The following is a 23,313-nucleotide window of genomic DNA, read 5'->3' on the forward strand; positions in this document are numbered from 1 at the left end:
GCCAAGTAGTTGCCATACCAAGCGGTGATGCAGCCAGTCAAGGTGCTCTCAGTGTTGCAGCTGCAGAATTTGAGGATCTGAGGGCCGATGGCAAATCTTTTCAGCCTCCAGAGGTGGAAGGGGCATTGTCGTGCCCTCCTCATGACCATGTTGATGGGTCTGGATCAGGAAAGAGCCTTAGGGACGTGGACACGGATTTCAGTTTCCCTGCATTAAAATCACCGGCCACTAAAAGCACCGCCTCTGGGTGTGCATTTTCTTGTTTGCTTATGGCCCTATACAGCTCGTTGAGTGTGGTCTTAGTGACAGCATTGGTTTGGTGGTGGTAAAATGGACAGCTACAAAAAATAGATGAAAACTCTCATGGTAAATAACATGGTCTGCAGCTTATCATGAGGTTTGGGGACTCAAGCATGCAAAAACATTAACATTAGAGATCATGCACCAGTTGGTTAACAAAGAGACAGACCCCCCCATCTTACCTGAGGATGCTGACCAGTCTTGACAATGCATGGAAAAGCCAGAAGTATATTATCCATGTTCTTGTTCAGCCAAAACGCCATAAAACATAGAATATTAAAGTTCTTCAGGTCCCGTTGATAGAATAGTCTCAAACGGAGCTCATCCAGTTTGTTCTCTAGTGACTGGCGGTTTATTTGCACACCAACGTATTCTAGTCAGGATGCCAGCTGGTCTGCCACAAATGCAGCAACCACCGTTGGATATTTTAACAAAATAAAACAGGTACTTAAGTTAAAGGCTTTTTATTTTCAATTGGTAGGTTGATTGCGGTCTACAATAATAAAATACAACAAATCAGAAAAAAATAGGAGAAATAATCAATACAATTATTTCAATGTACAAAAGCCAAATCGCCCACTCAGTCCCCAAGACTTATCCCCTCCCCAATCACCCTGATCTGGTTTAAAAAACAGCAGCAGCATACTTAAGTTGCTGTCTTCTGTGGAAATAATATCCTTGAAGAAATTACGGCATGAGGAGAAAACTGTTTTCTTCTATAGATTACAGCTGAGAGTTCATAGTATCAGGTCTGACATGCCTTTAGCGTAATTGCAATATCGACCCAGTTGGAACGATAAAACTCACATCACTGAATTCCATTCAATAGTTAACATGGAATTATGAGACACAGTGCAATTCAAGGAATTCATTCTGTGACAGCCTATGATAATATCCTTATAAAGAAGCAGAGTAGATGAATGACCGTTGAATGTGCACAATGCTGCAAAAACATATTCATACAAATACACTGTTGGCTACAATTACATTTAATAGGAACAGCGTGTCCCATTTACTCACATCAAATAGAATTTGAGGGAGTAGAAATTAAAATCAGGAGTATTGGGGTGAAGTATAAAGATAGGGCTTCAATTGAAATGAAGGGCCAACAGTACTATTGAGTCAATTCATCCAATGCAACAATGTTAATCTACAAAAACAAATATGCATTTGGCAACATCAAATACTATCAAGGGAATGAGGCAGGACTGAGGTGGGATATTTCAAGAAAGAAAATGTTCAATAACAGATCGAGAAATGCAAGTCCCGTTGGGAGAAGCTTGGGGGGTGGGAGGGGGTTGTTGACAGTGGGGACAATAGCCCAGTCCCAAAACCACTAACCCTTTGCAGATGACAACAAACCAGATGGGTTTAAGAAATATAGATAGATCCCCTAAACGTATTACAAGATTCAGTCCAGAAGCATCAATCACTTAGGTTTTTGCAGATCTAAAGGGATGAGACGGATGTAAACAAACTAGTGACAGCTCAACCTTTCAATGAGGCTTAGGGGAGCTTACATCATGTTGCTTATACACATCTCATTCCTTCAGATCTGTAAACACTGAAGAGGTAACAGCTATGATTAGTTCTGGACCAGACCAAGGTGAAGCCATTGTATTGTCATTTCTTAGTTACACCTATCCACTTCCTTAAGACTGCAAACGGGAAATGGGTGAGGGAAAGAGGCAACAGGCTATTTTTGGAGTGAACAAAATGGCTCTTGTGATTAGAGGAAATAAGGTGTTGTTGTTCTGGGAGGGATGACCCGCTCCGAGTCGGGCACGGCGCGGAACAGCTTGGGCTCCCGGGTGTTCACGTCTTTGAAGACCATGATGGAGGCAATGTTTCCACAGCGGTAACAGTAGTTGGGCGCGGACCACACCGTCACCAGCTTCTCGTCAAACATGAACTTGTAGCCCTCGTGGACCAGCTGGTGTGCACGGCAAATCAGCTTCAGATTATTGATGTGAACAAACTGAAATGGGTCAAACAGAACCACAGATGAGCTCAGTATTCAACATAGGTCTCTCTTTCAAATTGAAAAAGAAAAAATGCACAAAACAAATAGGGCAGCAGGGATCTTGATCCAGGAGGTGATCGTCTCTGCTATAACCAAGAAGCTTGAGCTTACAAGCTAGCAAGTTAGAGAACCAAATGCATAACTGTAGCCCTGAACTGGAGATAATTTATTTGGCACATCTTAGATAGTTAACTTATATTTTATAAGCAGTGGCGTAGCATGCAAACCCCGAGCATTTTTACTGTATTGAAAATCATACCTTTGGTATTTCAAAATATCCCGGTATACTGTATATACCACCCAAGCCTACCGTCTAGGTCTATTCATATCATCATTATAAGCTGTAGTAGTTAGCCCTCTACTCAGGACAATTTGATGCGTTTACCTCATTAGTGACCTTGGCGCCAAACAGCCAGCCTGCACCTCGCGGACTGATGGCCCAGGTGTCCACATCCTCTGGGTCCGACCACACCAGGTCACAGAAGGCCCCCTTGTGGGGAATCTCTTGGTTGCGCTCGATTGTTCGGATCTGGTCCAGGGTCTTGATGTCAGGTGAAAGACCACCATGCACACAAAGGACCTGCTCGTCTATCAACTGTGGTAAGAAACTCTGTAAGTGATTGATTCATATGTGTGGGAAAATGTAAGATAGATAAAGCACATGTATTCAAAGAAGTGTGAATGGTCATGGTGATTGGACTTACAGCCGCTACTGTTAGCATGTCAAACACTTTAGTGCAGTATCGCCACGCATTTGCATTCCCATATTTAGTTTGGCACTCATCTGCAAAAAATAACAGGTAAAAATCGAGAACACTTTACAAATCTGCCAGCACTTATTTTTATTTAATTTTTTTACACTGAACAAAACTATAAGCATAACACGCAACAATTTCTAAACTTTAACTGAGTTACAGTTCACATTTATGTGTTCCCTAGTGGCACAGAGGTCTAAGGCACGGCATATCAGCGCTAGAGGCGTCACTGCAGACCCTGGTTAGATTCCAGGCTGTGTCACAACCGGCCATGATTGGGAGTCCTATAGGGCGGCACACAATTTAACCAGCATTGTCCGGGTTAGGGTTTGCTGGGGTAGGCCGTCATTGTAAATAAGAATTTGACTGGGACTGACTGGCCTAGTTAAATAAAGGTTAAATAATAAAATGTAGGGAAATCAGACATTTGAAATTAATTAATTAGGCCCTAATCTATGGATTTCACTCGACTGGGAATACCGATATGCATCCATTGGTCACAGATAACTGTAAAAAACAATTGGGGCGGGGATCAGAAAACCAGTCAGTATCTGGTGTGACCACCATTTGCCTCATACAGTGCAAAACATCTCCTTCGCATCGAGTTGATCAGGCTGTTGATTGTGGCCTGATGAATGTTGTCCCACTCTTTTTCAATGGCTATGTGAAGTTGCTAGATATTGGTGGGAACTGAGACACGCTGTGGTACATATTGATCCAGATCATCCCAAACATGCTCAATGGGTGACATGTTGGGTGAGTACGCAGGCCATGGAAGAACTCCAAGAATTGCAGTGTTCGTACAGACAGTGGCAAATCAAATTCAAGGACTTTTTCAAGCACTAATATTTTCAAGGGCCATCAATTTGTAATACTTAATGTTATAGAATTGTTTCTGGTCACCACCAGATGGCAGTATATCGCCACAACCGCATGAAGAAAAAAAACAACTACCATAGTATTTATCACTACCCTATAAGTTCTACTCAATAATACATTGTTTCACTACTTATTTACTCAATACGTGAGTGGTAAGTCAGTACGGATTATTTTGTCATCTGAATAGTGACGAATCTACACTTGCCCGGCATTTTAGCCATTGATGTGAGGTTTGGCGGCGTCGAATCAAATCTAATTTTAATAGTCACAGTGAAATGCTTACTTACAGACTCTTAACCAATAATGCAGTTGGAAAAAAAAACAGATAAGAAAAAAAATTATAGTAAAAAGTACTTAAAAAGAGCAGCAGTAAAATGACAATAGCGAGACTATATAGAGGGGGGGTACCGGTACAGAGTCAATGTGCGGGGGCACCAGTTAGTTGAGGTAATATGTACATATAGGTAGAGTTAATAAAGTGACTATGCCTATATGATAATAAAAGAGATTAGCAGCGGTGTAAAAGAGGGGGAGAGGTGGGACAATGCAAAAAGTCTGGGCAGCCACTTGATTAGGTGTTCAGGAGTCTTATGGCTTGAGGGTAGAAGCTGTTTAGAAGTCTCTTGGACCTTGACTTGGCGCTTCGGTACCGCTTGCCGTGCGGATGCAGAGAGAATAGTCTGACTAGGGTGGCTGGAGTCGAACAATTTTTAGGGCCTTCCTCGGACACTGCCTGGTATAGAGGACCTGGATGGCAGGAAGCTTGGCCCCAGTTATGTACTGGGCCATTCGCGCTACCCTCTGTAGTGCCTTGCGGTCGGAGGCCGGGCAGTTGCCATACCAGGCAGTGATGCGCAACCAGTAACCAGATGCTCTTGATGGTGCAGCTGTAGAACCTTTTGAGGATCTCAGGACCCATGCCAAATAAGTTCAGTCTCCTGAGGGGGAATAGGTTTTGTCGTGCCCTCTTCACCACTGTCTTGGTGTGCTTGGACCATGTTAGTTTGTTGGTGATGTGGACACCAAGGAACTTGAAGCTCTCAACCTGCTCCACTGCAGCACCGTAGATGAGATGCTTGGTCCTCTTTTTCCTGTAGTCCACAATCATCTCCTTTGTCTTGATCACGTTGAGAGAGGTTGTTGTCCTAGCACCACACGGCCAGGTCTCTGACCTTCTCCCTATAGGCTGTCTCGTCGATGGTCCCACTGTTGTGTCATAAGCAAACTTAATGATGGTGTTGGAGTCGTGCCTGGCCGTGCAGTCATGAGTGAACAAGGGAGTACAGGAGTAGTCTGAGCACACACCCGCGGGGCCCCTGTGTTGAGGATCAGCATGGCGGATGTGTTGTTACCTACCTTTACTACCAGGGAGCAGCCCGTCAGGAAGTCCAGGATCCAATTGCAGAGGGAGATGTTTAGTCCCAGGGTACTTAGCTTATTGATGAGCTTTGGGGGCACTATGGTGTTGAACGCTGAGCTGTAGTCAATGAATAGCATTCTCACATAGGTGTTCCTTTTGTCCAGGTGGGAAAGGGCAATGTGGAGTGCAATAGAGATTGCATCATCTGTGGATCTGTTAGGGCGGTATGCAAATTGGAGTGGGTCTAGGGTTTCTGAGATAATGGTGTTGATGTGAGCCATGATCAGCCTTTCAAAGCACTTCATGGCTACAGATGTGAGTGCTACGGGTCGGTAGTCATTTAGGCAGGTTACCTTAGTGTTCTTGGGCACAGGCACTATGGTAGTCTGCTTAAAACATGTTGGTATTACAGACTCGGACAGGGAGAGGTTAAAAATGTCAGTGAAGACACTTGCTAGTTGGTCAGCGCATGCTTGCAGTACACGTCCTGGTAATCCATCTGGACCTGCGGCCTTGTGAATGTTGACCTGTCTAAAGGTCTTACTCACACCGGCTGCGGAGAGCATGATCACACAGTCTTCCGGAACAGCTGGTGCTCCCATGCATGTTTCAGTGTTATTTTCCTCGAAGCGAGCCTAGCTCGTCTGGTAGGCTCGTGTCACTGGGCAGTTCACGGCTGTACTTCCCTTTGAAGTCTGTAATGGTTTGCAAGCCCTGCCACATCCGACGAGCGAGCGTCAGAGCTGGTGTAGTACGATTCAATCTTAGTCCTGTATTGACGCTTTGCCTGTTTGATGGTTCGTCAGAGGGCATAGCGGCATTTCTTATAAGCTTCCGGGTTAGAGTCCCGCTCCTTGAAAGCTCAGTGTGGATGTTGCCTGTAATCCATGGCTTCTGGTTGGGGTATGTACGTACGGTCACTGTGGGGACGACGTCATCGATGCACTTATTGATGAAGCCAATGACTGATGCGGTGTACTCCTCAATACCATCAGAGGAATCTCAGAACATATTCCAGTCTGTGCTAGCATCTGCTTCACCTGACCACTTTTTTATTGATCTAGACTGGTGCTTCCCGCTTTAATTTTTGCTTGTGAGCAGGAATCAGGAGGATGGAATTATGGTCAGATTTGCCAAATGGAAGGCATGGGAGAGCTTTGAATGCGTCTCTGTGTGTGGAGTAAAGGTGGTCCAGAGTTCTCCCCCCTCTGGTTGCACATTTAACATGCCGATAGAAAATTTGGTGAAACGGATTTAAGTTTTCCTGCATTAATGGCCCCGGCTACTAGGAGTGCCGCCTCTGGGTGAGCGTTTTCTTGGTTGCTTATAGCGGAATACAGCTCATTCAATGCTGTCTTAGTGCCAGCCTCTGACTGTCGTGGTATGTAAACAGCTATGAAAAATAGATGAAAACGCTCTAGGTAGATCATGTGGTCTAAAATACATAACCTTCTGCCCCTTGTCTTACCAGACGCCGCTGTTCTATCCTGCCATTACAGCGTATAACCAGCCAGCTGTATGTTGATAGTGTCATCATTCAGCCACGACTCTGTGAAGCTTAAGATATTGCTGTTTTGAATGTCCCGTTGGTAGCTTAATCTTGCGCCTAGGTCATCCGTTTTATTCTCCAAAGATTGCACATTTGCTAGCAGAATGGAAGGAAGTGGGGGTTTATTCGATCGCCTACGAATTCTCAGAAGGCAGCCTACCCGTTGGCCCCTTTTTCTCCACCTCCTCTTCATGCAAATCACAGGAATCTGGGCCTGTCCCCGAGAAAGGAGTATATCATTTGCGTCTGGTGCATCAGACTCGTTAAAGGAAAAAAAGGATTCTGCCAGTCCGTGATGAGGAATTGCAGTCCTGATGTCCAGAAGTTATTTTCGGTCATAAGAGACGGTACCGGCAACATTATGTACAAAATAAGTATTAAAAAAAACAAAGTCAGTTCAGCCCGAATTAGAATTAGCAAAACCAATACATTTTTCTAATGTTTTTCATAAATGTATTTGATCATTATCTGTTCTCCTCATTTTAATTCAAGTACCAACTTGAGAAAATGTCTGAGTACTTACATTTCAGAATGCCAAATTCACATACTTTAAGCACCTCAAGCTCCTTTTGCAAACCCTGGAATTGTGTACAGATCCTTGCGACATGGGACCGTGCATTATCATGATAAAATATGTAATGGCGGCGGATGAATGGCACGACAATGGCCCCAGGATCTCGTCACGGTATGTCTGTGCATTCAAATTGGCATTGATAAAATGCAATCATGTTTGTTGTCCGTTGCTTATGCATGCCGCTGCCATAACCATAACGCCACCATGGGGCACTCTGTTCACAATCTTGATATCAGCAAACAGCTCGTCCACACGACACCATACACACGGTCTGCCTGGTACAATTGAAACCGGGATTCATCCGTGAAGAGCACACTTCTCCAGCATGCCAGCGGCCATCGAAGGTGAGCATTTTCCCACTGAAGTCGATTACAACACTGAACTGCAGTCAGGTTAAGACCCTGGTCTCAGAAGAGCATGCGGATGAGCTTCCCCGAGAAGGTTTCTGACAGTATGTGCAGAAATTCTTACATTGTACAAACCCACAGTTTTATCAGCTATCCGGGTGGCTGGTCTCAGACGACCCCGCAGGTGAAGATGTGGAGGTCCTGGGCTGGCGTGTTTACACGTGCTCTGCGGTTGTGAGGCCGGTTGGAAGTATTGTCAAATTCTCTAAAATGACGTTGGAGGCGCTTTATATTAAAGAAAGTAACATTCAATTCTCTGACAAAAAATCTGGTGGACATTCCTGCAGTCAGCATACCAATTGCACACTCCCTTAAAACTTGAGACTTCTGTGGCATTGTGTTGTGAGACAAAACTGCACATTTTAAAGTGGCCTTTCATTGTCCCCAACCCAAGCTGCACCTGTGTGATGATCATGCTGTTTAACGTTTTTTGGATAGGGGGCAGCATTCTCACTTTTGGATGAATAGCGTATCCCAGAGTGAACTGCCTCCTACTCCGTCCCAGATGCTAATATATGCATATTATTATTAGATTGGATAGAAAACACTCTGAAGTTTCTAAAACTGTTTGAATGATGTCTGTGAGTATAACAGAACTCATTTGGCAGGCGAAAACCCGAGAAAAATCCAACCATGAAGTGGGAAATCTGAGGTTTGTAGTTTTTCAAAGCTTGGCCTACCGAATACAGTGTCTATGGGATTAAGTTGCACTTCCTACTTCTTCCACTAGATGTCAACCGTCTTTAGAAACGGGTTTGAGGATTCTACTATAAAGGAGGGGCACATGAGACCAGTTTGAGTCAGTGGTCTGACAGAGTGTCTCAGGCTCGTGACGCGCGCTCCCGACAGAGTTACCTCTCGTTCCAGTGCTTTTCTTCAGACAGGAATTCTTCAGTCTGAATATTATTGATGTTTTATGTTAAAAACATCCTAACGATTGATTCCATACATCGTTTAACTTGTTTCTACGACCTGTAACAGAACTTAGAGTTTTTGTCTGGATGAAGTGCTCGCGCGTCATAAAGATAAATTACTGGGCTGAACACGCTAACAACAAGTGGCTATTTGGACATAAATGACGGACTTTATGGAACAAATCAGTAATTTATTGCCGAACTGGGATTCCTGGGAGTGCCTTCTGATGATCAAAGGTAAGTGAATATTTTGTGTGTTATTTCTAACTTCTGTTGACTCCAAAATTGCAGATATTTATCTGGCTGGATTGGTCTCTGAGTGCCATTCTCAGATTATGCTTTTTCTGTAAAGTTTTTTTTAAATCTGACACAGCGGTTAAGGAGAAGTCTATCTATAATTCTGTGAATAACACTTGTATCTTTTATCAATGTTTATAATGAGTATTTCTGCAAAATCACAGGATGTTTTGGAATCAAAACATTACTGCACGTAACTCCGCAATGTAAACTGAGATTTTTGGATATAAATATGCACATTATCGAACAAAACATGCATGTATTGTGTAACATGATGTCCTATGAGTGTCATCTGATGAAGATCATCAAAGGTTAGTGATTAATTTTATCTATATTTCTGCTTTTTGTGACTCTTTGGCTGTAAAAATGGCTATGTTTTTTTGCTTGGCGGTGATCTAACATATACATACAGGTGTTGCATCTCAAGAAGCTGATTAACCTTTCTAGCGCAGGCGTTCCGCTAGCGGAACCCCTCAACAACATTCCACTCGAAATGTACAAATATTTTTTTTAAATATGTAACTTTCACACATTAACAAGTCCAATACAGCAAATGAAAGATAAACCCATTGTGTCCGATTTAAAAAATGCTTTACAGCAAAAGCACAATGTTGCTGTAAAGCATTTTTGAAATTGGACACGATGGGTAGATTAACAAGAAGTTTATCTTTCGTTTGCTGTATTGGACTGGTTAATGTGTGAAAGTTAAATATTTCTAAAAATATTTTTGAATTTCGCACTCTGCCTTCTCAGCGGAATGTTGTCGAGGGGTTCCGCTAGCAGAACGCCTGCGCTAGAAAGGTTAATCAGCTTCTTGAGATGCAACACCTGTCTGGTGGATAGATTGTCTTGGCAAAGGAGAAATGCTCACTTTGATAGAAATAAGCTTTTTGGACATATGAAGAATTTCTGGAATCTTTTATTTTAGCTCAAGGTTAAATGGTAATTACACCATAATAACTTAGAAATTCAGCTACTTGTTTGCTTCTTGGTACCAGGTTAGTTACCAATTATTCCCTATAACTATGGCACGATACCCTACAAGGATACATATGGTCTTATGTGTTGTTAGTGTTAATGTCCCCCCAGCAATTAGGCATGTTGCTCACCGTAAAAGCCGTACACCTGTGTTATCTGCCTGCTTTCGTGATTTCCTCGTAGAAGCGTGATGCGGTCCGGCCACTTGGCTTTTAAGGCTAGCAGGTACGTGAATGTCTCCAAGCTGTAGTATCCCCTGTCCACAAAGTCTCCCTGGGCAAAACAGACAGGCATTGGCCAGGGTTCAGATCAATCGCAAGTCAGATCCAGCTTATGTTCTAAATTCCATTTTTTTTATGCAGAGCATAACAATATAATACAACTTCACACTTACCATAAAAATGTAGTTTGTGTCTGGAACTTGTCCGCCAGTTCTGAAGAGTTCACATAGGTCATAAAACTGGAGACAGTGTTCAGAAAAAGAATTTCACATTTACTATAAATATGGGGATATTCAGAATGTGCACAGTAGATAGATTTGTTTGATAATTTAAAACAAAACAACCACACATTGGGATTATGCATTTAAAATCATGGACGATGATTTTTAATGTAGAAACAAAACAAAAAAAGTTAAAGAACCAATTAATTTGGGAATGGTATCAAAAAGAACATTGGATATTACCTGGCCATGAATGTCTCCACAAACAGTGACTGGAGTGGATACTGGTTGAACATTTGATTCCTCGAGTAGCAAATCACATACATAATCACATAATCTCTGAGAGGGATGAGACATGACAAAATTATTAGGCTGAATAATAAGGCTTGCACACTGGACCTACTTCTATTTCTAAACGAACATCTTTGAATTGGCCAATTTTCGAATTTTTGGCCATATCATCAGAAACTCTCTCTAAATGGGAGGCATCTTCATAGGTATCCAGGTTTCTCAACCCAGCCTCTTAACATGTTATTTGTTAAAACTAGGTTTGCAATGGTAGTTAGTTAGCTACAACTTCCTGGGCCCTGATTGATACGTCTCACATTAGCTAACCAATACTGAAATAATTTTGTGGTTTCAGGTCACAACGTTACGTTTTCGAAAGACACCCATATTTACTCTGTACTATACTAAGCTGGCTAGCTGACTATAAATGTATGTGCTGAAAGCTAGTATCCTTCCTATATAGTAATCTGCTACATAGCTAACGCGTTAGCCTGTTAGTTCACAAACCATGGCTGTAACTGACATTAGCCCACGAACGTTAGCTACCATTAACGTTAGTCATCTGCATATCTAGTTCACAGGTTGAACTAGTTAGCAAGATCTCTAATGGCAATAATATACATCTATTCTATCGTGGTTATCCCAAGGTTTGACGTGTTCGGCTAACAGGCAAGCTACTGTACTGGCTAACGTTAGCTGCTTTCATTTAATTGAAGTCGGAAATCATGCTAGCTTAGCCAGCCATATTGATGTCGCAATATGATTGATATAGTCAGAGCGAATGTACTAACATATGGGCATTGGTTAAGTACACGAATAAAAATAATATTAATGCTCACCTTTAAGTCGTTTTCTGGTAAATATTTGCACTGTCTTGCAATCTCAACATACTTATCCAAGTCTAACGGCGCCATTTTAAAAACAAGAACTTCAGAAAAATAGGAAGTATATGCGCATCTCGAGCAATGGGCCAGGGTTCCGGTCTAGGACGGTTTCGACTGCTCCTACAGTTTTGCTTCGGTACTGCGGTTTAATTGACGCCCGGCCAATAAATATAATGTCCAAAAACAGTCACATAGAGATTTAAGACACTTTAGTCATCACCTGTGTGCACAAATCATCCATTGAATAATTCAAATCATTGTCGCTGAGGGCGACTTGTTTCCATCACTCACAACCGAAGATGCTAACATTTTATTTTTATCCAATGTCTGCAATGTTTTTGGATGACTTGACAACGTAGACGCTGCTCACCATGCTCCCTGTGCACTGTGCTAGTGCGCAAGTGATGTTTGTCTGTATAAACAGGTCTCCCACCAGCAAGTGGCGCTTTTGTTGTTTCGTCCACCAAGTAAGGATTAAAGGAGTGTTGAATTTGGTCAACACATTTTTTTTTTATAACTTACATGCTACTTGAGGTTTATTTGATCGAATATACGTTTTGCAATGCTTAACTTGTTACGAGTGTACTGATATAAGTAGGCCATTTTGAGAAAAAGCTATTTATATCGGGGTTCTCGCGAGATGGCTATACATATTCATGAATGGGCTAGTAGCATATCTTCTCTCTCCATTGAAAACAGGCGTTTGACGTCAACAACCCTCATCGCATATTCAAAAGGAGATTACAATAATGAGATGTATCCACCAATCCAAATAAAAGAAAGGTATGAGCTGGACAGCCGGCCCGGGGGGGCTCGGGTCAGTCTGTCATATCTGGTATCATTCTCCTATCTTATCTGGTGTCCTGTGCGATCTTAAATTAAGTATGCTCCCTCTCTACCCCGTTGCACCCTCTATAACAGTGATCACCAACCCACTATTCAATCTCCAAGGATTTCCTAGTCGATCACCAAACATTTATGTGGTGGAAAAAAAGAAAAAAAGCCTTGCGTTCCTATTTTTCGCGCTATTGGCAGTCTGTGCACTTGATTCAGCAGTCCTAGTGCCGGGAAGGCAAAGTGTTCCCAATTTTAACAATTTCATGTGTCTGAAGGTAGATCTCTGCCTACCCAGCAGGCTCAGAGAGCAAATCATGTGCACTTTTAGGCCTACGGCTACAACCAGCACTGCAGCTGCAAAGAGCTCCGATAAGCTTGCGTTGATATTATTAGCTGCTTGTGTCTTTTTTAATATCGATGAATTGGTGCATGAAGCAGAGATACTCAGTGGTGTGTATTCATGGATGCCAAAGGAAGCCAGGCTTTCCCCAAAAATTGACCAAGAAAATACATTTTCTTTAGTTTCTCTGTGTTTTCATGATTTTCCTTCCAATTCGCAAGAGGCTGAATGTATCTCACAAGAGAAAGCATTCCGAGCGAGCGGGGAAGTTAGTTTGGATTTGCGTTCACTCCTATCATATCGCATCAAGATAAATATATAATTGACAGAAACAACTTAAATTGTTGCATCTCATTGTGTTGTTGTCCTCCGGTGTCTAGCTACCTAGCTAAAAGTGTCCCTTTCCTAAATTAGCCATGGGTGGAGATAGGGATTTGGACTTGTGGTTTTACTTAATTCTCTGTACTGGCCGGTGATTGTAATCCAACCATAAATTCATACATTGTGCCCTTGGATTTAAAGGATGGAAATTCAATAGGATGGAAGTTCAATATGTAGCTAGATGTAGAAGGCTACAGATTCATGGATGCCAAGGGAAGCCAGGCTTTCAACAAAAAATGACCAAGAAAAAGCATGTAAAATAATTTACCTTTCCTCTCTCTGTGTTTTCATCATTTTCCTTCAATTCGCTAGAGGCTCGAATGTATTTTACCAGAGAAAGCATCAGAGCGAGCAAAACAGCGCCCCTCTGTCTCTGTACGTGTAGCCCATCTATCTGATGCACTCTGGTCATAAAGAGTATGACATTGTTGCCACCCATAGCAGAGGGAGGGAGAGTGGAAGCCTCACCACTGTTCCCTCCCCTCACACATGCTTCCTCCCCTCAGACTGACCATCAGATGCAGGCAATACTGCCCTTTCCCACTTGGACAAAAGGAACACGTATGTGAGAATACTGTTCATTGACTACAGCTCAGCGTTCAATACCATAGTGCCCACAAAGCTAATCACTAAGCTAAGGACCCTGGGACTAAACAACCCTGGGACTCCCTCTGCAACTGGATCCTGGACTTCCTGACAGGCTGCCCCCAGGTTGTAAGGGTAGACAACAACACATCTGCCACGCTGATCCACAACACTGGGGCCCCAAAGGGGTGCGTGCTTAGTCCCCTCCTGTACTCCCTGTTCACCCACGACTGCGTGGGCAAGCATGACTCCAACACCATCATTAAGTTTGCTGACGACACAACAGTGGTAGGCCTGATCCCCGACAAGGATGAAACCGCCTATAGGGAGGAGGTCAGAGACCTGGCAGAGTGGTGCCAGGATAACAACCTCTCTCTCAATGTGTGCATGATAAAGGAGCTGATTGTGGACTACAGGAAAAGGAGGGACGAACAAGCCCCCATTAACATTGATGGGACTGAAGTGGAGCGGGTCGAGAGTTTCAAGTTCCTTGGTGTCCACATCACCAACAAACTATCATCGTCCAAACACACCAAGACAGTTGTGAAGAGGGCACAACAACACCTTTCCTCAGGAGACTGAAAAGATTTGGCATGGGTCTCCAGATCCTCAAAAAGTTAAACAGCTGCACAATCGAGAGCATCCTCACTGGTTGCATCACAGCCTGGTATGGCAACTGTTCTCGGCATCTGACCGAGAGGCAATACAGAGGGTAGTGCGTAAGGCCAAGCTTCCTGACATCCAGGAAATATATACTAGCCGGTGTCAGAGGAAGGCCCAAAAAATTGTCAAAGACTCCAGTCACCCAAGTCATAGACTGGCTATGACTTGGGTGACTGGAGTCATAGCCCTTTGTTTTTACACTGCCGCTACTCGCTGTTTATTGTCTATGCATAGTCACTTTACAAATTACCTCGACTAACCTGTACCCCCGTAAATTGCCTCCTTTTGTCCAAATTGCCCCTGTACAGAGCCTTGTTATTTTCATTTACATTTATTGTGTTACTTTTTGATTGATTAGATTTGTTTTAAACTTTATTTAATGGCTCAAGATATTTCAGCTTTACATTTTTTATTAATTTGTAAACATTTCATAAACCATAAATCCACTTTGACATTATGGGGTATTGTGTGTATGCCAGTGACCACATTTAAAAAAATATATATATATATACACAATGGGGCAAAAAAGTATTTAGTCAGCCACCAATTGTGCAAGTTCTCCCACTTAAAAAGATGAGAGAGGCCTGTCATTTTCATAATAGGTACACTTCAACTATGACAGACAAAATGAGAAAAAAATCCAGAAAATCACATTGTAGGATTTTTAATGAATTTATTTGCAAATTATGGTGGAAAATAAGTATTTGGTCAATAGCAAAAGTTTATCTCAATACTTTGTTATATACCCTTTGTTGGCAATGACAGAGGTCAAACGTTTTCTGTAAGTCTTCACAAGGTTTTCCACACACTGTTGCTGGTATTTGGCCCATTTTGGCCCATTCCTCCATGCAGCCACCACCAACGTCACCATTGGCCTCACATGCTGACCACACCGCTCGCTTTGCAAAATAAATGTACACATACTATTCAATCATGTAATCTAAACTGCTCATGCTCGTCAACGAGCGTATGCGTAGCCAAGCACTAAAATATAACTTGGTTCTATTTTTGACACTTGATGTCCCACCCATATCGGTGATTGAAAGCTGAACTGAGGTCTACATTCCAGTCCTATTGGTGGTGGTATTATTTATGTAGCCCTTCGTACATCAGCTGATATCTCAAAGTGCTGTACAGAAACCCAGCCTAAATCCCCAAACAGCAAGCAATGCAGGTGTAGAAGCACGGAAACCCTAGACCCATTCCAATTTGCATACCACCCCAAGAGATCCACAGATGAGGAAGTCTCTATTGTACTCCACACTGCCCTTTCCCACCTGGACAAAAGGAACACCTATGTGAGAATGCTATTCATTGACTACAGCTCAGCGTTCTACACCACAGTGCCCCCAATGCTCATCAACAAGCTAAGGACCCTGGGACTAAACATCAACAGTGGTAAATCTGATCACTGACAACAACGAGACAGCCTACAGGGAGGAAGTCAGAGACCTGGCTGTGTGGAGCCAGGACAACAACCTCTCCCTCAACGTGATCAAGGCAAAGGAGATGATTGTGGACTACAGGAAAAAGAGGACCGAGCACACCCCCATTCTTCTCGACGGGGCTGCAGTGAAGCAGGTTGAGAGCTTCAAGTTCCTTGGTGTTCACATCACCAACAAACTAACATGGTCCAAGCACACCAAGATAGTCGTGAATCGGGCACGACAAAACCTATTCCCCCTCAGGAGACTGAAAAGATTTGGTATGGGTCCTCAGATCCTCAAAAGGTTCTACAGCTGCACCATCTGGTTGCATCACTGCCTGGTATGGCAACTGCTCGGCCTCTGACAACAAGGCACTACAGAGGATAGTGCAAACGGCCCAGTACATCACTGGGGCCAAACTTCCTGCCATCCAGGACCTCAATACCAGGCGGTGTCAGAGGAAGGCAAATTGTCTAAGACTCCAGCCATCCTAGTCATAGACTGTTCTCTCTGCTACCACACAGCAAGCGGTACCAGAGCGCCAAGTCTAGGTCCAAGAGGCTACTAAACAGCTTGTACCCCCAAGCAATAAGACACCTGAACATCTTGTCAAATGGCTACCCAGACTGTTTACATTGACCACCCCTCCCCTCTCCACACCACTGCCACTCTGTTGTCATCTATGCATAGTCACTTTAATAAACTCTACCCACATGTACAAACTACCTCAACTAACCTGTGCCCCCACACATTGACTCTGTACCAGCACCCCCCTGTATATATTGTTATTTTTTACTGCTGCTTTTTAATTACTTGTTACTTTTATCTCTTATTCTTATTCTTAGAAACTGCACTGTTGGTTAGGGGTTCATAAGTAAGCATTTCACTGTAAGGTCTACTATACCTGTTGTATTCGGTGCATGTGACTAATAACATTTGATTTGATTTGAAAATGGTGTGCAAAAATAAAACAGCCAGAATGCAATACCATCAACCAACCACACCATGTCAGTCAAGTACCATAAATGAAACCTGAAACTAAGACATGTTGAAACCTGAACTCAATAACATGAATTCAATGCTGATGAATTTTTTTTGGCAAAATTCACAAATAAAACAGGATATATTTTCCTACTCTGTTACATATGCACTATTAGAACCTGGGTGGTTTGAGCCCTGAATGCTGATTTGGCTGACAGCCGTGATATATTAAGCAATAAGACCCGAGGAGGTGTGATATATGGCCAATATACCATGGCTAAGGGCTGTTCTTGCGCACGACGCAACGCGGAGTGCCTGGATACAGCCCTTAGCCGTGGTATATTTGCCATATACCACACCCCCTCGGGCCTTACTGCTTAAGTATACCACAGGTATGACAAAACATATATTTTTACTGCTCTAATTAAGTTGGTAACCAGTTTATAATAGTAACAAGGCACCTCGGGGTTTGTGGTATATGGCCAATATACCATGGTAAGAACAGCACTTAGCGGCGGTGTATTGGCCATATACCACACCCCCTCGGGCCTTATTGCTTAAGTGTAAAATTGATGTTACAGTCAAAAAGAAGCATAACCTATGAAGGTGCTATGATGACGTTCTGTGGTCAGATCCATGGCACTTGTTGCAAGAAGGGTGTCCTGGCAACATTCCCAACTCAGCCCATCATATAGGGTGTATGATATGTTTTAATACATGCAAATATATATACACTACCGTTCAAAAGTTTGGGGTCACTTAGAAATGTCCTTGTTTTTGAAAGAAAAGCAAAAAAATTGTCCATTAAAATAACATCAAACTGATCAGAAATACAGTGTACAGACATTGTTAATTTTGTAAATTACTATTGTAGCTGGAAACGGCTGATTTTTAATGGAATATCTACATAGGCGTACAGAGGCCCATTATCAGCAACCATCACTCCTGTGTTCCAATGGCAAGTTGTGTTAGTTAATCCAAGTTTATCATTTTAAAAGGCTAATTGATCATTAGAAAAACCCTTTTGCAATTATGTTAGCACAGCTGAAAACTGTGGTTCTGATTAAAGAAGCAATAAAACTGGCCTTCTTTAGACTAGTTGAGTGTCTGGAGCATCAGCATTTGTGGGTTCGAATACAGGCTCATGTAGATATTCAATTAAAAATCAGACGTTTCCAGCTACAATAGTAATTTAAAACATTAACAATGACTACACTGTATTTCTAATCAATTTGATGTTATTTTAATGGACACAAATTGTGCTTTTCTTTCAAAAACAAGGACATTTTTAAGTGACCCCAAACTTTTGAACGGTAATGTATATACACACTGAACAAAGAAGTTTGGAACCACCAAGACTCTTCCTTGAGCTGGCCGCCTGGCCAAACTGAGCAATCGGAGAAGAAAGGCCTTGGTCAGGAAGGTGACCAAGAACCTGATGGAGAACCTTCCAGAAGGAAAACCATCTCTACACCACTCCATCAATCAGGCCTTTATGGTACAGTAAGTGGCCAGACGGAAGCCACTCCTCAGTAAAAGGCATGACAACCCGTATGGAGTTTGCCAAAAGGCAACTAAAGGACTCTCAGACCATGAGAAACAAGATTCTCTGGTTTGATGAAACCAAGATTGAACTCTTTGGCCTGAATGCCAAGTGTCATGTCTGAAGGAAACCTGGCACCATCCCTACGGTGAAACATGGTGGTGGCAGCATCATGCTGTGGGGAGGTTAATCCGCGGCATGGACTGGGAGACTAGTCAGGATCAAGGGAAAGATGAACGAATCAAAGTACTGAGAGATCCTTGATGAAAACCTGATCCAGAGCGCTCAGGACCTCAGACTGGGGCGAAGGTTCACCTTCCAACAGGACAACGACCATAAGCACACAGCCAAGACAACACAGGAGTGGCCCAGCCAGGGCCCATAGCACTCTCTCTCTCACATTTATTATATGTCAATCACTACTACACAACATTATAAGAATTGGTAAAAGATGGGTGTCAACAGAAGTTGTGTAGTGTGGTCAGGTACTTTATTTTTCTGCAACAATAATTTGTTGAGCATATAAAAATGTTACCTGATATATAAAAGGCATAGTCAGATTTTTTAGGCCAAATAAAATGCCTTTTTTTTTTTTACTGTAGTCCTGCTATTGAGATGCACCATGCTAGAACCCTTAACCGTGTAACTCTTTTGTCTTCAATCCAGACATTCAGATATTGTGAAGACAAATTAGTCAGCCAAATTAAGAAGATGAAATGAGGTAATTGGCTGGTGGACATCCTTTACCCCCATCCTGCTTGCCCCCCTTCTCTTGTCAGAAACCGTGTCCATGACTGTCACCACTGAGCCCACCTACAGTTTCTCCATCCCCTACAAAAGCATATAAACAAGCCAGCAGTGATGTGCAGACAGCTCATAAAATCACAGGGTTTGTTTTTTTTAAGATTCTAATCTCTTATGGAAGGATACACGTCACGTCCTCTCTCCTCGTCTCCCTCTCAAAATCCATTGGAGGTCAGAGGGTAGGGACCTCTGTTTTCTCATCCAATTAGTTTTGAGCAGGGGACCTGAGGTGTATACAATTGAGTCCTTCCCTAGGTCTCTGGTTTCATACAGGTAATTGCCAAAAATAAATGGAAACACTTCGAGTAAATGAGGGATACAAAGCATATTGAAAGCAGGTGCTTCCACACAGGTGTGGTTCCAGAGTAAAACAGCAATTAACATCGCATCATGTTTAGGGTCAAGTAAAAAAATGCTGGGCAGGACATTCATTTGCCCATTATTTTGGCTACTATGTCTAAGCCCCAATAGGATGACAATGCCCCCCATCCACAGGGCACAAGTGGTCACTAAATGGTTTGATGACAATGAAAACGATGTAAACCATATGCCATGGCCATCTCATGTACCAAATCTCAACCCAATTTAACACTTGAGAGATTCTGGAGTGTTGTGTGAGATAGCGTTTTCCACCACCATCAACAAATAAAACAAATGATGGAATTTCATATGGCATCTCTCCAATAGGTCCAGACACGTGTAGAATATATGCCAAGGTACATTAAAACTGTTCTGGCCCAACACCCCAAATAAAACACTTTATGTTGGCGTTTCCTTTATTTTGGTAGTTACCTGTACATACCACCTTAATGGATACGTGTGGCATACAGACACTAACTCAAAAGGTATTAGACATTGGCCCTCTCCTCAGGCTCCAGTTTGGCTAGTCAGAGCATCTAATGATAGTAATGAAGGTAGAGACTGGTCTTCTCTCATAATCAACCCGCTGCCTGTGGCTTGCCATCACAGACAGTCTATTCTCCGGCTCCATCCGCAAAAGGACAGAGAAACTCAATGGGGCGTCTTGCTCCTCTTCCAGCAACTGCCGCGTGTCAAAGGCACTGGCAAACTGGTCCGTACGCTCCTGGTAGGTGAAATCCAGCCGTAGCATTAGGTCCCTGGTGTCATTCCCTGCTGGCAGCTTAAAGGTGGCTTGGACAAAGACCACATACCAGCCTGCCATGGTCACCTGGATGTGGGTCCTGTTCTTGGTCAGGAACATGCTGCCAATCTCCTTCCCCTCCTCTTCCCACTCCAGCTCACCAAATATCTGTTTGGTCTGTTTGGTGGGGTGAGAGGCTGTTGGGAACCAAACAATAGAGACAGCAAGGTCAACAAACGGAAGTAAAAAAATTACTAAAACAATCAAACGGTCTGGGTCAAACAACAACATCTAAGGTAAGTAGAAAAGGGTAAGTAAAGAACATCTGTATTTATATTTTCCTTTTTTAGTTACTTATGAACTGACGCAGTAGGCCTATCAACAATGCAAAGTAATGGCTGGATCACCTTTAAGGAACAAACTGGAATTGGAGGAGGGACTTCTGAGAAATTTCCCCAAGTCTGTGGGACATGGAAGACGGTTTTTGTTAAAATTTTTCACAACAACAAAAGACACAAACATGCTCACTCAAAATATATTGTTCTTCTAATGCCAATGAGGCTTCATCAAGCTTCCAAAGTATGGGTCATTCCCTAAACTTGAATACTGCAAACAGGTGCATTCACAAAATCTCACACAATCATCAATTGTCACACCCCCACAGTATGATGTAAATATACGCAATCACGCACACACACAAACACTTCCTGCCTTAGTGTGGGGGTGCAGTTTCCTGTAACTCCAGGCTCAGTAATAAACATGTTAAGTGTCAGAGAGGAATGCTGTAGCATCGTTTTGACAATAAAATATCTGTGCCTTCATACAAAAATGATGGTTGTCTTTTTAAATGGCTGTATATATGTCTAACTTTCATTTCCATCCACAGAATGAAGCTTACCATGAATTAGACCTCCACCAGCTCCTGACGGTGATTCAACCGGCTAAAATTAAAAACAGGAAAACCAATTTAACATCCTCTCATGTACCGTTACACCTCAAATAATATAACAATTATAACCTAAATAGGAAAACATGTTGATGGAATATATTGTAGACAATTCTCAATGTTTTCCATTATTTATTTTAAGTGTAACGTTTGAATCAAACTAATCTTTTGATTTTGCTGTTTTGGCAAATAGGCTATATAGAACCCTAATCATTTTAACAGATCTGTGCTCAAATACAGCTTTGTATGTCTTGAGTCTGACTCTGGGCTTTGAGATGTTAAAAATAGTTCTCACCTCAAAGCCCAGTCAGGCTTAAGACATGCAGTAACAAAGCTATTTTCTTTTCAGACTGAGCAAAAACAGTAAACTATCCAGCACTAGAGAAGTAACTACATAGAGTAGATACTGTAATACTTATAACCCACTGTCCTCTAATTGAAAATGAATTCAAATAAATATCCGTTCCATGTTGGAAGTATATGGTCTGTACAGCGTTACTCAGCATATAATTTACCTTAGCAGAATAAATCCAGATCAAACATGCTGCATTGACAATCAATGCTGCAAGGACAACCCCGGCAAGTCGAAAGCCTGTGAGACAAGTGTCTTGTGCCATCCCCTCCAGCCAGGCTTTTGCAGAACTGTTGATGTGACTGGAAATGAACCAGTTGTGATCAGGTCTCTGACTTTAAGCTGCTATAGGATTTCCTATTCTGTGTTGGGGATTCCAGTAAGAGAGAGAACTGACGCATGAGGGGGGCGTGTTGCAAGTGTGATCATGTCAAATGCATGGGGGGGGGGGTGTGACTCTTATTTTTTGTATTAATGATGTATTATTTTTTAGTCTTGCGCAATCTGATTGGGTGGGCCTGGCAGGGTCTGTGTCCACCCAGGCCTATGCCCCTGGGTGACTCCAATGCTTCCCACATCTAAGTTGGCTGGATGTCCTTTGGGTGGTGGACCATTGTTGATACACACAGGAAACTGTTCAGCGTGAAAACCCCAGCAGTGTTGCTGTTCTTCACACAAACCAGTGTGCCTGGCACCTACTACCATCCCCTGTTCAAAGACACTTAAATATTTTGTCTTGCCCATTCACCCCCTGAATGGTACACATACACACTCCATGTCTCAAGGCTTAAAAATCCTTCTTTAACCTGTCTCCTCCCCTTCATCTACACTGATTGAAGTGGATTCAACAAGTGACATCAATAAGGGATCATAGCTTTCACTTGGTCAATCTATGTCATGGAAAGAGTGATTTTAATGTTTGTATACTCTGTGCAGACCATGCCTTCAGGGTTGTTCGTGGAACATCTTTCTGGTGAACAATATTTGTTAAAGTTGCCAATGTGGTTAACCCTCATCCCATCAAGAGAATAAGGTCATAACATATCAGTGTCTAAATCTATGTATGACCTGACAGGTGTGGGTGTAAGCAAACACTTGCATCGTACATCGTATGTTGTTGTTGGAAGACCGTCACAATGAAGTGACTCATATTGGTCACAACAACCATGTCAACTTTCCCCTCTGGAGGGAATCTATAAAAAGTAACCCACCAACTAAGCCCTTTCTTAAGTAACCCATCGTGGTTTTCCACTTGCTTTTTCCTTAAGTACTCTATAACAGTAGTGATGTCAATAAGCCCGTTCCTGTGATTATTTAAATAATAAACATGAATTTATAACATGCAGGAAGTTACTTAGTGGTTATGAGGCTCTAACCACACAAAACAGTAGATGGGTGGGCTTTGCCAGGAAATAAGATAATGGGGTTAAATGCATTTACACATACAGTGCCTTCGGAAAGTATTCAGATCCCTTGACTTTTTCCACATTTTGTTATGTTACAGCCTTATTCTAAAATGGATTAAGTTGTTTTTTCCGCTCATCAATCCACACACAATACCCCATAATGACAAGCAAAAACTGGTTGAGAAATGTTTGCTAATTTATTGAAAATTAAAAATTGAAATATGACATTTACATAAGTATTCAGACCCTTTAATCAGTACTATGTTGAAGCACCTTTGGCAGTGATTACAGCACTG

General features: G+C 42.4%; 2 protein-coding genes across 3 annotated transcripts; both read right to left on the minus strand.

Annotated features, from left to right (window-relative positions):
- Positions 1-748: 748 nt before the first annotated feature.
- LOC110523246 (serine/threonine-protein phosphatase 6 catalytic subunit) lies at positions 749-12,300 on the minus strand. 2 transcript variants are annotated; one of them, XM_021601774.3, is made up of 7 exons: positions 12,021-12,300; positions 10,722-10,817; positions 10,431-10,496; positions 10,168-10,309; positions 3,028-3,107; positions 2,709-2,918; positions 749-2,278 (listed from the first exon to the last, which is right to left on the minus strand). In XM_021601774.3, exons 1-7 carry the CDS (start codon positions 12,021-12,023, stop codon positions 2,030-2,032), a joined length of 846 nt encoding a protein of 281 aa, XP_021457449.1. In that variant the 5' UTR covers positions 12,024-12,300; the 3' UTR covers positions 749-2,029. The 2 variants fall into 2 exon arrangements, with proteins under 2 accessions (XP_021457449.1, XP_021457448.1); XM_021601773.3 differs by having other exon boundaries at positions 11,606-12,273.
- Positions 12,301-18,878: 6,578 nt separating this feature from the next.
- On the minus strand, positions 18,879-21,999 carry si:dkey-220k22.3 (uncharacterized). The gene is made up of 4 exons (XM_021601775.3): positions 21,775-21,999; positions 21,212-21,254; positions 20,721-20,774; positions 18,879-20,510 (listed from the first exon to the last, which is right to left on the minus strand). Exons 1-4 carry the CDS (start codon positions 21,874-21,876, stop codon positions 20,095-20,097), a joined length of 615 nt encoding a protein of 204 aa, XP_021457450.1. The 5' UTR covers positions 21,877-21,999; the 3' UTR covers positions 18,879-20,094.
- Positions 22,000-23,313: the final 1,314 nt, after the last annotated feature.

Source organism: Oncorhynchus mykiss, chromosome 5 (genome assembly GCF_057628025.1).
Source record: "Oncorhynchus mykiss isolate SJ-2025 chromosome 5, ASM5762802v1, whole genome shotgun sequence".
NCBI lineage: Eukaryota > Metazoa > Chordata > Actinopteri > Salmoniformes > Salmonidae > Oncorhynchus > Oncorhynchus mykiss.